Source organism: Anopheles arabiensis, chromosome X (genome assembly GCF_016920715.1).
Source record: "Anopheles arabiensis isolate DONGOLA chromosome X, AaraD3, whole genome shotgun sequence".
Lineage (NCBI taxonomy): Eukaryota > Metazoa > Arthropoda > Insecta > Diptera > Culicidae > Anopheles > Anopheles arabiensis.
Genome location: NC_053519.1, coordinates 12,465,001 through 12,481,631, shown reverse-complemented (window position 1 = coordinate 12,481,631; position 16,631 = coordinate 12,465,001). Strand labels below are relative to the sequence as shown.

General features: G+C 47.6%; 1 protein-coding gene across 1 annotated transcript in view; it reads left to right on the top strand.

Annotated features, from left to right (window-relative positions):
* Positions 1-9,911: 9,911 nt before the first annotated feature.
* The window catches only part of LOC120906281 (SET domain-containing protein SmydA-8), an 8,597-nt gene continuing 1,877 nt past the window's right edge, over positions 9,912-16,631 (top strand). Inside the window, exons 1-2 of the mRNA XM_040317830.1 lie at positions 9,912-12,323; positions 16,224-16,631. The exon at positions 16,224-16,631 is cut by the window's right edge and continues 60 nt beyond it. Coding sequence (XP_040173764.1) covers positions 11,349-12,323; positions 16,224-16,631 — 1,383 coding nt within the window. The 5' untranslated portion in view covers positions 9,912-11,348. The remainder of the gene's footprint in view (positions 12,324-16,223) is intronic.

The window sequence follows — 16,631 nt, the reverse complement described above, 5'->3', positions numbered from 1 at the left end:
ATAGCTGAGAAAACGTGCAATTTTTTGAATTTTGAAAAAAACTTTCTTTTTGTCACTGAAACTGAATTCATTTAAAAAAAAAAGTTACAACTTTTGGGGCAAAAGAGCCATCTCTATTTGGGGCAAGTGTGCCACCATCTTTCATAGGCGCGAGCTGTCAAAAATGTAAACATTGTTGTAGCGTTCAGCGGGATGGTGCGCTTTTACGAGTGGATTCTACTCCGGAAAACCAGACCAGCAACAACCCATATTGCGATACAGTTTTTGATGAAAAGGGGTTCATTGGTGACTCAAGACATGTAGGAATACATACACTAGTGGTACAAACGTAATAATTTCCAATTATTTAAGAAATACCGTTATTTTAACCAGGTGGCCGTATTGCCCCATACGAGTGGCACTCTTGCCCCATAGCTCAAAAAACAACGTCTTTTTGGACCCTTTTTAAAACGCTTCAAAAACTGTTTTGTTTGCACTTTTTTCAAGCGAAACTCATTTATAAGCGAGGAAATAGACGTAAAATGGTTATGAGATTTAAATCGGCTTTTGAAAAACACGTTTTAGTGAGTTATAACTTGAAATGCTTAAGGTGGCACACTTGCCCCAAATTCCGCGTATAGCCTCTCGTTCAGCTCCGCTACATTAGCCGGAGCGCCGATTGTTCTTATGATTTATTTTTTAACGTAAGCTTAAACTCCATATTTCCATGTACGCCCGAGAAAATGTTGTCACGAGAAGGCCGAAGAGAGAAATAGAGAAAGAGATAGAGAGAGAGAGGGAAAGAAAGAGAGAAAGAGAGAGAGAGAGAGAAAGAGAGAGAGAGAAAGAGAGGAGAGAGAGATAGTTTGTTTCGAAATGTTTTTTTTGTTTTTAATATAACAGAGTCTTTAGCTAACGATGGCCGCTGCGAGGAGCCACAAGCGCTAGACGATGAACCCCGCCTCTCGGTATAGAAATATGTAGTAGCATGCGGCGAGGTTCGCCTTTCTTTTGTGAAGTAAAGTAAGTGTGACGTAAACTCAGCAAACGGAAAAAAAATTCTAATGTAATTTCGTTCGTTCGTTTCACGTAACTGTATGTCGCATACGCTCTGGTGCGCTCGAACGTATCGCGCGCAGGCCCTTCATCCTCATCCTGCATCCGGGGGGGGGTGGCTTTTTGTTTTGTGATGGGGAAATTGTGTAGCGGTTGTTAAGCGCAGCGAACGAGGAAAACAAACTGAAGCAACAATCGGAACGATTAAATCCCCCGAAAGAAAAAAGAAAAAAAAAACTACAGATGAGATGATTTACACTAATAAGAGGGGGCAGATTGCTAACCCCTGCCAAACGATGGGGCAAGAGTTGGGCGATGTAATACGGCATAATAATTGTACGATACTGAAGTGTAATTTAGATGTAATAAGCTCGTAGACTGACTGGAGTCGGATGAATAAAACGGTCTCATCACGTACTGCCATTTCATACTGCTGTTTCTCGCGCTCTCTTTCTCTCTCTCTCTCTCTCTTTTCCCGATTTCTCTTTCTTTTATATCTACATCTGATTGCCTTTCCTTTCATAGTTTCTTCCTCCTCTCCTCCTTGAGATTCGTTCACTCTACTCCAAGTCAGGGAGATATATATATCGTAAGATGCGCTCTAGTGTGTAATGTCCGCATCCGTGCGGAAGGTAGCGAGATAACTTCGAACAATTTCGAACAAAACAACCCATGCCATGGCAGATCGATGTTAAGTTTTAGGGGAGTAGTAAGGGATTTGCGTGGGTGGAAGCGGTGGGGGAGCGGGAGTAGGGTGCTGAACCGTACGGTTTGGCACGTGGACAAGGGTACAGGGCGGTAGACAGGGTGGTAGGAACTAGTTCAGCTGTGGTGTGGAGCCGTCAAAGGAAGTTGGAGCGATTGCGCCGGCGCCGGTTTAACGGGAGCAGTACTTTGAGGGACAGATGTATTAACTAGCTAGGCAGCGAACGGCAGAGCGTGGTGTATTAATGAGGCATTGAACTGATACGCTTGATATGGTGCAGGGGGCGTCGAAAATCACCAGTAATATAGCTACGGTTGGAGCAATTTCCTTTCTGCGAGATTGAGACGATCCGTCATTGTTTGCGGAATCCTTTCGGGGTCTTCTTTTAGTATTACTGTGCGCGCTCTTCTTCCTGTCCTTAAAAGCGTTCGGAGGAGGGGGGGGGGGAGGAAGGCGCAAAAGAAGGCTAGAAACGTATTCGAAAAAAATATTCCCCTGAAGTATTTCTCTCCCTGTAAGCTCGGTTAGCTATTATTCCAGCAAACGCGCTAGACGCGGCACGCCATTGCCCCGCGTGTGTACGCGTCCTTGCTGATAGACAGCCTATCGGGAGCGTTCCGTTTCTCTGCTCGTGGCGGCATTAACACTCCGTGTATATTCTTCGACTGACACCTGACGCGTACAGGTAGAGCTTGCTTGGAGGACATTAGCAGATCATTAGATTGCGCGTGACGGATATGGCCGACCGAATGGTTCCCCGCATGGCGTAGCCGGCATGCGGGGGGGGGGGGGAGAGTGCGTTGTAAACCCGGATGTGTGAAACAGCAGCAAAGCAAACTATAGCAGCGAGCGAAAGATGATTGTGATAGTCAAATCGGTGTGCATGTAGTCTTACACAGAGAAGCATGAAGTGTTGTGAATACTGCGACTAAAATTGAATGTAACGATTGATAAACCCTAGTTTAGTATCTAACTTGAAATACAGCCAAGAAAAGTGTTGAAGCTACAGGAGCGGGGGGGAAAAGATATTAGCGTTTGAGCGAGAAGTAAAGTGGAACATAGTGTGCAGCCAGGTATAGTAATCATAGTAATCGTAAAAATAAAAACAAACAAAAAAGATAATGCTAATAAAAACCACATAAATAGAAAGCAACCCTGCAATTGCGGTACTGATGTATGTAGATAAGTGGCTGTGGCTAGTTCCTTGTTAATATTAATATCACTCCTACCTTCGTCTATTGTTGGTCTTTCCCATATATTGGGACAAGTTTTGGTAATTGTGCATGATGGTAGGTTCTTACTATCAATCGCCTCGTCTCTAATCTAGACATTAAGATCGAACTGATTCAAATTCCTACGCTAAAGCCTACCCTAGATTATTATGCTTAGGGGAAAGTAGGTAAAGACGGACACGTTAAGGAAAATGGTAAAAATTTAGGGATATATTATTGCAACGACCATGAACATGTGCATATATTATCTTACACTCATGTTTTATTAGAAAATGTGTTGAAAATTTTAAGTATCCATCGATTTTTGCGTTTTTTACGAATTAAAAACATGTTTTTTTTTCGTGCAGTTTCGAAATGAAATGGGATTTGTTAATAGTTAAATCCATTTTCCATTCAATAATTAATATTTGTAATCCCATAGAATTTCTTATCTATGCCTGAACGATGTCGTATCAATGCCTCATTTTTTTATTGCTTAAAGTTGTCCAAGTCGTTACAAGATATTGGATTTCGTGATGCGCCTCATCATCGTCGAGCGAGTAATAGCATAACGAATGGCTACTATTTTGACCGGTGTTTCATTTCTCGCTTAATTTAATACTTTCTCTAGTCGCTGATTGGTTTATAGCTTCGGAATACCCTTATTTAAGGTATTTGAAGAAATCTATTCATCATCAATGAATATAAGAAGTAAAATAAATCAATACATTTGGTGACCATCTTTCCCTACAACAAAGTGTCCGTCTTTCCCGCTTTGGTGTCAGGATGTTTACACCACCAGAAAACACGATTTTTACTGCTTTCATTCTCGTTCTTTCGCCAGTTTTTTCATCAATGATCACGACGACTCATTCATGAAAAAAAACTTTCGGAAATATAAACAATACATGTTGTAGATCATAAGATCCGCAGTATTCAAATTAGATCCACACGATTGAAAATTTATTTTGTTCGTGGATTTTACCAATTTTGTATATGTTATACCAAAAATACTCTCAAATGAGTTGTTGATTTGATTGAGTTGATTTTTTCGTAAATTACCTTTTTCATGCATTTATGAGCAGTGTCCGTCTTATCCGCAGTGTCCGTCTTTACCTACCTTCCCCTAATTGCTTCGGTGAACATATACTACGGAGAATGGTTCGTAGACCGGCGTAATCAGTAATTGGATGGGATTCGTCCGGTTCGTTTTAGATCTAGTATCAGTTTCAGGACCGGTATGGGTTCGAGATCTAGGACCCCGTATGAGTTCTGGTAAGGTTCCTAGATCGGTATAGGTTTAGTAACAGTTTCAAGTATCCAGTATCCGCTTATGGGTTCAGTATCAGTTCTAGGATCGATATAGGTTCCAGGTTAGGTATAAGTCAATTGATTATTGTTTCTGAAATATTAATATTAATTTTATTTCCTGAACTTTATTCGGGTTTTATGAGGCGTTTAGTTTTATCTAGGAGTTAAGGGAAGTCTTGAAGTTAACCTAGTAGGGGAACTGGGGGTAGTTTCGACACCTTAATGTTTTCCCCTGATTGCAATACTTTTGCCAATGTAAACTTACTAGTAGACATGGAAAAAGCTTTTTGGATGTATTATGTACCATCTTACGAGAAACTACGGTTCCTGGATTGATTTTGATGACATTTTGATAAAAATAAAAAAGTGTGTTTTTTGTTGCGTCACGACTGCAGTGCGGGTAAGATCGACACCATGATGGGGTAAAATTGACACCTTTGGGGTGATTTCGACACATTGGTTTTAGCTTTTAAAATAACAAACTCTGATGGCCTCTACTCTTCATTAAAGTTCAACAAAGTATTTCGTACGTTCGTACGTTTTTTGGTAAAAAAAACGAAAAGGATAATTGAGTGTTTCAAATACACTGATGTATACAAAGGTTATCCGTGTAAAAAAATATTCGACCGCATGTCCCCGGCGTGGACCAGTGTGTTTGAGAAATGTGCCGCAGATTCAGCATTGCATCCGATGAATTCAGGTATCATCAACGTTTTCAAGCATCATACCGCAGTCTTGGCTTTGGCTAAGACAGATTTGGGAAGGGGTCCCGCGGTCTTGAAATAAAGTGTGAAACCCTGTAACTTAGGTTACAAACATAACTTGACTATATCCTGGCGCAAATGTTGTCTTTAAACGACATTTGAGACGCATCAAAAAAAATTCGAAATCGAAAAATTGGCAGACTTCGTTAAAAGCCCTGCACATAGAGATTATAGGGTCTCCTGAGCCATAGGTCGTTCGACGAGGAGGGACATTACGCAGGGGTCGCGGGCGTAGAGAGGCCGTTGGAGCATAGATGTCCAGTCGTTGGAGTAGGGATGGACAGTCGATGTTCCCCGTTAGGAGACCTCCAACAAATATTTGCTGCGCTATACGACGCCTGTCACTGAGTTTTTTCAACCCAAGAAGCTTTAGGCGTGCTTCGTAGCATTGATATTGACTGCCTGGTTGCCATGGGAGAAGACATGAGTTGTATTGACTCGATGCGGCCAGATAAGCGCTGAGAAGATGGGTTCCAAACAACCTGCGCATTTTCAATCACTGAACGGACTATTCTGCAATACACAGCCTTTACACACATTGGGTCCCCAAAATCTATAACCACTCGTTGAATCAATCCTAAAAGCTGGTTGCCACGGTTTATAATTTCCTCTGCGTGTTGGTTAAAGGTCAGTTTCGTGCCAAGGATGATTCCAAGATCCCTAATAAGTTTAACGTTTAAAATGATACCCGATGTGGAAAAAACTTCCACGAATTCTTCAAACATGCTGGATATGTTATTTTCAGAATCTTTATCAAAATCCTAGTAATTATCATAATTGTCGAAGAATGTTTATTTAAAAAGGGGGACCCACTTTGAGCGTGGCTCTCAGGACGGACCCCTAGACCAAGTGAGGTTGTTGCACCAAATGGGAAGAGGAAGATGCTTTGCAATGCAATCTATAGCATTTATTTTACCACCAACAGATTTCTGAAGCATTCTGAAGGGGTCCACTTGGTGAGCAAACGATTTTAAACGTAATCAACAAAGGAAACGAGCTCGTTAAAATGTATGAGCCTCGATAGTCCATCGTCATCGGATTTACGGGCGGTATAATACACGCTTGGCGTACGCAGGAAAACCGAGCAAACAAAACCCTCCCCGACACGCTATCAACGTTTTTAAGGCCAAATCGTACGCTACCGGCAATAAAACGTTTTTTTGGCAATTGGAGTAGTTTTATCCCCGGAGCATGGTTTGCTTCGTTCTGCAGGGCACCAGGACCTCCAATAGTTTCCGTGCGTAGGAAAATCCACGCTCACATACACAAACTCAACAAACACACAAACACACACACACAGGTCGGAGCGTTTCGGTCGACTTGAGGCGGTGGTGATGGGGTTTCGCATTCCTCGTTTCACCCTGCTGCCATTAATAATAAATGGCAAGCAAATTGAATTATTTTTATACGACCAATAATCAGGGCCCGTAGTGCGCGCGCTAGGCCCGGGCAAAAGTTTGATATTGCGTGAGTTTGGAAATAACTGTTTGCCTACCGTGAGCCTCCTTCCAACTTCGACCTGAATTTCAGGTACGCTTCAGGTCTGTTGTTGTTTCTTTTCTTTCGGTTTTCAACATCGTCAGTTTCGCTGTTATCAAACACAGGAAGGTTTTGCGGGACTCGTTTTCGTGCACTGCGCGTTGCGAAACCGCGTGCCAGAAGCAACCCCGGACCCGCGGACCCGCGGACAACGGGGTTTTTGCTGAACAAGTGATGCCTGCTGGCGGACACATAAATTTCAATCATTTTGACAGAACGAAGCAAAAAGAACTTTCCGCCGTAACGACGTCCACGTCGGTGGAGTTGGGCGGCAGTGGGTCGGGCGCGGCAACCTGTGTGTTTGCGAGCCAAATCGATACGGAAAAAACCAACTCGTATCTCCCCAAGAACTCGGCATGATCTGGGAGGAAAAATATAGCCAGGACGGTCGGTTTTGGCCTAGGCTGGCTGTAGAGCGCTGCCAGCGAGAGAAAAATGCAAATCGTGGTGTTAGATATCCCTCTTTTCCCCTCCTTCCATAGTACCGTCTGGCCGGTGTGAGACAGATCAGGCGATAGATTTTGTGAAACAAAATCGTTAGCCAAAAAATCTGTCCCCTGTTTCTAGCAGCAGCTAGGCTTCCAACGTGTCTAGCGAAGAAATCGGTGTCACATTTAATCAAAAATGTTACTAGAATGCACGGAACACGTAAACACATATGCTTGCGAAAAGATCAGATGATCGGGCCGGGAGTTTCGGACCCGTTCCGTCAATTCCCCGTCCCTTTGGTGCGATCAAACGGGAAACGAAATTTGGACACGTGTGCGCTGTGAAGGCTGCCCTTTGATGAACTTCACGGAAACAGATTTTGCCGCGATATTTATGGCGTTGGTTGGTAAACATTGAAACCTGTGCGATTGGTAGTGCAACTACGACACATGGTCGGTGCTGTGGGCTTTAATGTTTAGCATTTTGCACGCTTTAAGACCAGCATGTGGCAGCACTTGAAGCAGATGATGGCGGTAGAAACACTTCCAAGAGGCTGACTTAGATTATGCATGAACATCTGGGCTGGTCTCATAGTTGTGTCGCTCTGGACATGATGGGATAGTCAAAGTTAGCTGGCAATGTTTTTTTTTGCTAGCTAAAACACATTTAACCATCACCTACAACAGTTTAAACGAAGGTTCCTAGTCTTGAAGTTTAGAAAATAGCGACCAACTGCTCAGGAAGGTGTAATCGTACATGTTCAAAGGTTGATTACATCAAAAATGTTTCGTACGATCGAGCAATCGGATGGTTTTTTTTATGATATTCCTAAAACTTATGGAATTGTGTTTCGTAAAGTTGCAAATTCTAAAAAGAGTTGTCCGTTGAGCTCGGGACCTCATGTGGCTCCTGCATCCGCTGTATGGATGAACAGCCTCTAGTCCGAGCAGCAAGGTAATTATTCACAATCACTTTTACTACCGCTACTACTGCTATTACTACTTCCAGTCTACTACATTTCGAAAGGTTTTATGAAAATAGTGACGAAAGATTTTATGATAAAGATGACCCTCTCAACTCCATGATTCGGGCATTTAATCAAGCATATCATCGTTTCGCTTGTGGAGCCTCATTACAATCTTGTAAAATCGCCTTTAGAATGATTTTTTAAGATGATCTATGTATTTTAACCAAAAACTTAAGGCTAGACTTACATTCACAACAAATTCACAGGGATCTGCTTCTCGGCGTGACGACCTACGTGATCGTGCTTGCCTATACAAGCTTTCGAGGCGTATGGCGTACCACGCAGCTGGATAGTCAGTCCTTGCTACGGAGGGAGGCTTGGTTCCACGACGGGCATACTGCGGGACCGCTCCAGAGACTCCGTTTATATTCTACCTTTTTGAATGTTTTTGCTTAGAGACGTCTACTCCAGACCCGTCTAATAATAGGTAATTTTGTTCGAACCACAGTTTTACATGAATCTTGCATTAATAAACAAAATCGGACAATACGGGCAGTTAATTCAGAAAGCTTATTTTGTAAACGCGGATAGATTTACGGCAAAACGCGAAATTGATTAATTACCACCGATTGCTTTATGAAACTCATATATGCAGTAAGCAACTACAGCTGATGTAAAGAATTTTGCACATCAAAAATCATTCTATGCCTCTTTCTGGAACAAGAGCAAAATGGTTGCTTCTGTGCCTTTTTTCTAGAACATCTTGCAAAACAGACGCTTGAGAGTAGATGCAGTTTGTACGTCACATTGCCAACATTTCGTATTACTGCGGAGCGCGTGTGGAGTGGTAGGTGATGCGGGAGCTGACGGGGTTAGAATACTTGTTGCTGGATCGCACCAACACATCGAACAGTTTGCCTGTCCGCTCTTCCGCTTCCTATCGCACGTTCACAACGCTTGCTCACCGACTTCATCGCAGAGCTGAGCGCAAAAGTTTTTATCAGCTCCTGCTACAACTCTACTACTGCTACACCACCCTATCCCTGTTGCTCTTGCCGCTGCTATATCCCTGGCAGCCAGTCGTGACGGCGCTAGGGGACTTTTTTCCTCTTCTTCTGCTCCTGCAGTCCTGTGCCTGTGTTGTTGGGCTGCTCTACGCGCATTCGCATTAGTTCAGCACACGGTTGTGAGTTTCGGTCTGCCATCGCCACACACAAAGAGCCGAGCGCTCTTCGCCCGCTGGGGCAGGACGCGCACAAGCACTCTGTACAGAGGTTGTGCCTCCGGTGGCTCTCGCAATCTCCCGAAACCGCTGCTTATCATTCGCTGCTCTCCCGCGCGCTCGTTTGTTTTGGTATAGTGCCGCATACTTCGCAAATAGATGTGTGCTCTCCGCTCTGTCAGGATATCGGAACGGGATAACACGCTTGCACGATGTTCACAGCCACAGGACAGGGACTCCATTAAGCTTGATAATATCTCTTGAATTTGAATCTTTCCACTGGCAGTACATTCTGCTCACCTCTCCAACTCGCGTCAAGAAGTTCGGTGAGAGGTGCGGAACTATTCAAACTATTAAAGTCTCCTCCGCAGTATATCCTTTTTGCGCTTACTGGTGATACGCACACACGCGCAAACTAGGACTATGCAGAGGAGCCACAACAGAGCGCAGGAGAGAGGCGTGAGCGAGCACAGGGAAACAAGCGAGGGAACAACAATGAAAAAGAAAAGAAAAAAGAGCAGAACTGCGACGAGAGAGGAGATGCGATAGGACGACGAAAAATAATGTACACGAATGCTGTCCTTCCACTCGTGGCCCCTGACTCCCTATGCAGATCCCTTTCCAAGCTCCTGGCGCCTCCCTTCTCGGCTCTGCCTGTCCGTCCAGGAAAGCCAATGGGAAGGTACGGTTTATCTCGAGTGTGCGTGTCGATGCCATTGCAAAATCGCACACGGCCGACGATGGACGGACGGTCCAGGTGAGCCGGCCCGTATCTCAAGCGGCGCCCTGTAAGCACGTTCGAGGAGGGGGGGTTTCTCCGCACAGTTCCGCCTTCCAGCACCCACTTCCCATGGTCCACTACTCCCACCCCCTCCACCCAAAACAAAAAAAACCCATTTAGTGTACAGTATGTGTGCGTGTGAGTGTGATGTGTTCCTAGCTGCGGTCCACTCGCGGGTTTGAAGGCGTGACGGCCGTGTGGTAGTGGTGCGTGCAGTTGGAACAGAAGGTCACACAACCACCTGTTTTGCAGTTTGCAGCAGCTGCTGCTGCGGTATCGATGGTGCTAGTGACCACTGCGGCAGCGTGCGCCTGAAAGGTAGGCAAGCCCGCGAACACTGTCACAGACAGGCTGGTGCGTATGCGTGTCCCGAAGCAGTAGCGCACCTAACCTTCCTGGAACGGCGTCTCCACGCCAAAAACACTAGAACGAGAGCGAACGTACAGGAAAAGAGAGAGAGAGAGAGATAGAGAGAGAAAGAGAGAGAGAGACAGTGCTACGGTTGGCGCAACAGTGTGGTGTATTGAGACGTATCGTCGACTTTGGAATGGGAGGACGCTCGTTAACAGCGTGCCATTGTGGGCAGCAAATGCAACGCGTACGCGTAACATGACAATCTATCTCCCCGTCCGTCCCCCCGGTAAGGTAAGGCAAAAGGCAAAGAGAACCAAACAAATGCCGTTCACGTAAAATAACAACTCAATGTCAAACTGTATCAAAAAGTGAGGCACACCAAAAACACCACTCAACCGTCAGCGTACGAGGAAAAAGAGAGAGAGAGGAGAGAGCGGGAGAGATAGAGGAGGGAGCGACAGTGGGAGTGTGGCCAGTCCAGTGGGGGCGTGCAGGTGTAAAGTGAACGAAGCGGAAGAGACTGACGAGGCGTTATCAGGCGACAGCGTCTCGCAAGTGAACAATCTGTAGCGGATCCGCGTGACATGAGCTGAGCTGAGCCGATCGCCGATCCCCGATCGCACGTTCACCAGCTCCGAAGCGCGCGCGCTACGGCTGCGGATGGATACCGTGTGATGGCGCAGCCGACTGCACTGTTCAGGTTGCGCGCGAACAGCCAGCAGTTCGTGCTCGGCCGTCGTGCCGACTAGTGCTGGCGTTGGTTGCTGCTCGAGCTTGAGAAGGCAGAAGCGTGAACGCCGGAACGAAAAGACAGGGGATCAGGCAGTGAGGAAAGGGATGAAAGGGGGGGAAAGGGATGAATCCAAAGTACGCGTGTTTGTGATATACAAGAGAGTATCAAACAAAGCGAGCCAGGGTAAACACGTGCGCCGCAAGAAGTAAAGGCTAGTGTCCGGACGGGAAAGTGTAGTTGTAGTGCAGAATAGGAAGAGCCAGAAACACTTTGCTAGAAGTTTAAAAGTGGAAAGGATGGCTGCGGCAGGAGAGAACGGTAATGGGGCGACCGGTGCGGCCAGTGTTCCGCCCGTGCCGGAGCTACCGGAGGTGCCGACGGTCGATCTGTCGCTTCCGGAGCGCATCGCCTCCTTCAAGCAGGAGCTGCTCGCCTACCTGGGCGAGCTGGTGCCGCCGGGCGAGCCCCCGTGGGACATTGCCACGTTCGAGGGGTACGGCCGCGGGCTGGTGGCCACCCGCGACATCGCGGTCAACGAGCTGGTGTTTGTCGACCGGCCGGTCCTGGTGGGGCCGCGCGTCAACAACTACGAGGTGATCTTCTGCGCCAGCTGCTGCAGCATTCTGCGCCGGCTGCAGCTCTGCACCGGCGGCTGCCGGCTGCCGATCTGCTCCCGGTGCGACTACTCGGTCGGGGCGGGCTCGCCGCACGCCGCCGAATGCGCCCTGATACAGAGCTGGCAGCCGAAGGATGCGGGCCGCTACTCGAAGAACATCCTGTACGCGCTCACCTCGATCCGCGGGTTTCTGCTGAGCGAGCGGGACCGCTCGATCGTGCTGCAGATGGAGGGCCACCCGCCGCGCAAGGAGATGACGACCGAGATCGAGCGGCTGCTGAAGGACGGGTACTTCTGGAACCTGGACGGCGAGGGACCGGCCGTCCGCTACCTGCGCCAGGTCGTGAACATCCTCAACACGAACGCGTTCGAGACGAGCCGCATCGTGGCGGACGAGGAGAACAACCAGCACGAGATCATCCTGCGCGGGCTGTACATACTGGGGGCGCTGATGAACCACTGCTGCCGGCCGAACGTGCGGTACGTGTTCGACGGCGAGCTGCGCATGCGGGTGCACGCGTCCCGCCCGATCAAGAAGGGCGAGCAGATCATGAACAACTACTCGAAGATCCTGTGGGGCAGCCAGCACCGCATCATCCATCTGTGCTTCTCGAAGAACTTTCTCTGCTGCTGCGACCGGTGCAAGGACCCGACGGTGAGTGTTCGCTTCCTCGCTTTCTGCAGCGCACTTTTCGCATTCGCCGCACCTTCCAGGCAGCACAAAATCGGGTGCCAACGATCAGCCATGTGCGCGCCCTCGATCAACCTCGTGCCCCGGGACGGGTTGCGCGACCCGTCCGAGCCGTGCCCGGTGCACTGCGCGCTTTTCCCCGGCTATATATAAACCCCAGCATCATCTTCGTCCCTCGGTGTCAAACAGGGGGCCAGCGGGTTCCGCGACAGACGGCAAAATCTCGTGTCCAACACACACACACACAGTCACTCACACCGCACCAGATGATTTGTTATTTATACTTCGGGCAGCTCATTCCTCGTAATTCGATGCCAACGCCGCGTGTCTATGGACTGCTGGTGGTGTTCCCCGCCTCTTCAGACATGATGCAGCCAAAATGTGACGCAGCCGTCCCGCATGTCCGCTAATAAATTATGTCACATGTGCACCATCACCTTCTACTCGGCAGCAAATGTGCAGCACTAATGCAGCATTTGTGCATACGAGAGATTGATTTGGGGGGAGAGATAGAGAGCGAGAGAGAGACAGAGCAAACAGGACGCCAAACACGCCTTGCTGTGGAAAAGTGCCACGTGGAGGAGTAGTATGAGTAGCTTGTTTGCTGTCTTTAGCAGCATAAGCGACTATTTTGAGGCGCATGTTTTCCGTGGGAGGTTATGTGTGTGTGTGTGTGTGTGTGTGTGTGTAGCGTTGTCCCTGGTTGGCACATTACATTGCCTTCATATCGGGGTCGTTATTTTTGGACCACCGATGTTCGGGTTTTTTTTTTTGCGGGAGAAGGAGAAGAGTTAAAAAAACGCCAAACCAAAAACAACAAAAAACAAACAAGGTGTTGTTGCATACACCATGACACGGGTGTGTGTGTGTGTGTGTGTGTGTGTGTGTGTGAGAGAGAGAGAGAGAGAGAGAGAGAGAGAGAGAGAGAGAGAGAGAGAGAGAGAGAGCCGGCAGTTGCCGAAGTTCACACGTCCATATTTTCGGACCATTTCCCATATGGGACGGACTAAGCAGGATTGATTTCTAGCAAGAAGGGGATTCTAGGCATTGCAAAGTGGAGGAGGGGGGGGAGGGTATGAACATTTAAAATAAAATACCATTTCAATCGTTTGTCAATGCCGCACAGGGTGGAAGGGGGAAGGGGCACGATCTTTTAACAACAACAAAAAAGACGTTGTCAACCGCGCTAATGTGCGACAAATGGTGATTTTAATTGCATGTCAGTGGTCGGCGGAGAGTGTTTTAATTCCATACTGCCGCACCTGGCTGGCTGCGCCCGTTTGGCTGCGTCCGTTATTGGCTGCTACGGTTGTGACAGCTAAGTGTATCCACGGACGTGCAATGGAGGCGGCTTTTTGGGGCTGTACCGATCACTGCCCGATCCTCAGGTGGCGATTACACGCTAATGTTTGAACGTGGGAGTACATTTAAAACATATGTATATTTTGGTGGAGTTTTAAATGACTCCGCGCGGCCGTTGCTGCCCCGCGACAGGATCGCGGCTCGGCCGCCCGCACTGACGCAATGGCGCGTCCGGAACGGATGACAGCTGTTGGTGCGCGCAACGTTACCTAATCTTTCGCTACCAGCTTGCAGCTTGACTATTTTGGCAGCCCGGTTTGTCGTTTTCGCAGACAACATTTCTTACCTTTCAAGTCCGAATCAATCACCTTTCTGGTGCGCCGCGCCGGACCGGTGACCTTTTTGGGGGGGGCGAATATTTTGTTTGCTTTTTTTTTTTAATTATTTTCCGGTTGTGAGTGAGACGCTTTTTGTGTACCACTCTTGGCACGGAATTGGTTGTGCCGATCCCCTGGGCGGGAGCGAGTTTTATTTTTCCTTTCGTTTGCTTTTCCGCTTTGCGCGTTTCTGCGCGGCTGTGCGGTGCGAAACGATGCGCATTTGATTGATTGATTTGCGGTGTCAGTTTAATAATTGCACCTCCATCTAGCGGAGGGTGGGCGGCTTGTTGCATAATTGGCGGAGGTGTTGGGTGGCTGTTTTCAGCGAAACTGGGTGGATCGCCATCGCCTGCTAATGCAGAATTGATTGGTGTCGGGGAAGAAGCACGCCAACAAACGCGGTCACTTTTCGCATTTAAACACGTCCCGGTCTCGCCGTCGGTAATGCGGTATTTTAAATCATGAATATTCATTGGCATGGCGGCCCTTTAGCTCTGGCACGGTTCGATTGCAGTCGCTGCTTAGTGTTGGGAAAAGTTTTCAGCTTAGATATGAGAGCGAATTGCTGCGTCCTAAGGCGAGCGCAAAAGGCCGCAAACGGACGTGGCTGCAGAGCTTCAATTATCCAGTCGGTAGCGTTGGAATCCGTTATTTCCAAGGAAAAACATGTTATGTTGAGAATTTTTAAGCTCGAAATGAATTTTCTATGCTAATTTTATGACTCGGCTGGCTGTACACAGCACACCAAACTGCTGCAGAGGGTGACGCTTTTGAGCCAGCAAAACTAGAAAGCAGCGTCTAACCTTCCAATTTTTTAAAACGCTGGATGGAAGCACTCCAAGACCTTGCACAACGAAACAGAAATAGTTAGCTCGTAAACGGGAAATGGAAAGCCGCCGGTAGCAAAAACGCGCCCCCGACTTTTATTGTCAGTAGGTGATGTTTATTGTCCTCCCATCTGGGGGCATAACTGGGGCGCGTTGAGCAGCTGCCCGGTCGGCGTCATTAGCTGGAACCACTCCGCGAGTTGCCGTGTTTATGGGTGTTAGTGTGACGCTCGGCCGGCGGAACAGGAGGTCTCTGTGGAGTTCCTGTCACCATTAACCGCCGGCACACGTGGGCACGCGGGGCAATGGTTTCCTGCCGGTCGCTCTACTTCACACGCTAGCTACGGTCTAGAATGGTGCCCGGACACGATACCCTGCCAGGGTTGGCTCCAGGTTTGAAAGTTGGCGTCTAGTGCACGCGATGCTTTAAATGCTTACCTACCGGCACGGGGAGTTGGGTGCCATCGGTTGAAGGACTTTCTCTCAGCTGATGTTATTAGTGCCGTTAGAGTGGGCTTGAGCACTGGGCGATTGATAATTTGGGGTTTCTTTGCTCACCTCCGAGACCCTGGCAAATTAAGGAAGAACTGAACATGTTCTATTTGAAACTAAATCGTTTTTTGAACAATTTTGAGGAAAAATAGCAGAGGCGGATTTCTGCGGTCCTGTCTTTAGAGGATCCCAAGGACAATTATAACATAACATGCTTTTATTTGTAATTAGTGTGTTTTATAATTGTTCTTGAACAGAATTTGTTGTGTTCCTAACAATCAAACATGCTGCTGACTTTAAAGAATATCGATCATGATTAAGTAAATAAAAAAAATACTTTGCGCATATTTTGGGGGCATGACTGTAGGCTGTATCACTTGTCCCTCCGCTTAGGGCCTCGAGATGAATAGCTTCGCCTCTGATGCATGGTAAGTCATGGTTAGAACAAAACACTCCCGTCTCTAGCTTGGCAAGCTAAAGACCTACTCAAGTTTTTAATTTCCAATGTGCTACTTAGTGCTTCAGGAACCCAAAGACTTACGGTCATTTTTAGAACATCTTCTTAAAATAATGGTCCGAGTAAATGGAACAAAAATATAGCAGAAGTGCTGCTCTTCCTGGACATTGCACACTGAAGCTTCTTCTAATTCAACTCATTATATCCTGTTGTATGCATTTTATCCTAAGAATCTACATGGAGCCTAGAGGACATTCCCTAACTTCAAAGTTCGCTGACGTTCTGATGGTCCGCTGGTTTGTCTTTATGGTACATTGAGACACTTTCAACAGCTTCTTTCAACCATCTCAAGGAGACAAAACAACCTTGAATGAAACCCTCCACTATTGTTCTGTACTCTTTCCAGGAATTCGGCACGTACCTTGGTGCGCTCAAGTGCGTCCGGGAGAGCTGCCCCGAGGGTCGCCTGCTCCCGGTCAACCCGCTCAAGATATCGTCCGTGTGGCGGTGCGACCGCTGCAGCCTCAAGATGGACAACATTAAGGCGAGCAAGATCCAGGAGATTGCGAGCCGCATGATCATGAACAACGCGATCAAGCGGGAGGCGAGCCACATCATCGACTACCTGAACGATCACATCGTGAAGTTCCTGCTGCCCACGAACCAGTTCACGGTCGAGCTGAAGCTGCAGGCGATCAAGAAGATACAGTCCGACCGGCCGCTGGTCGAGCTGCGCGAGAAGGAAAAGTACTGCCTGGAGATACTGGACATCCTGCAGCGGCTCAACTACGGCGAGTGCTTCGTCAAGGGTGTG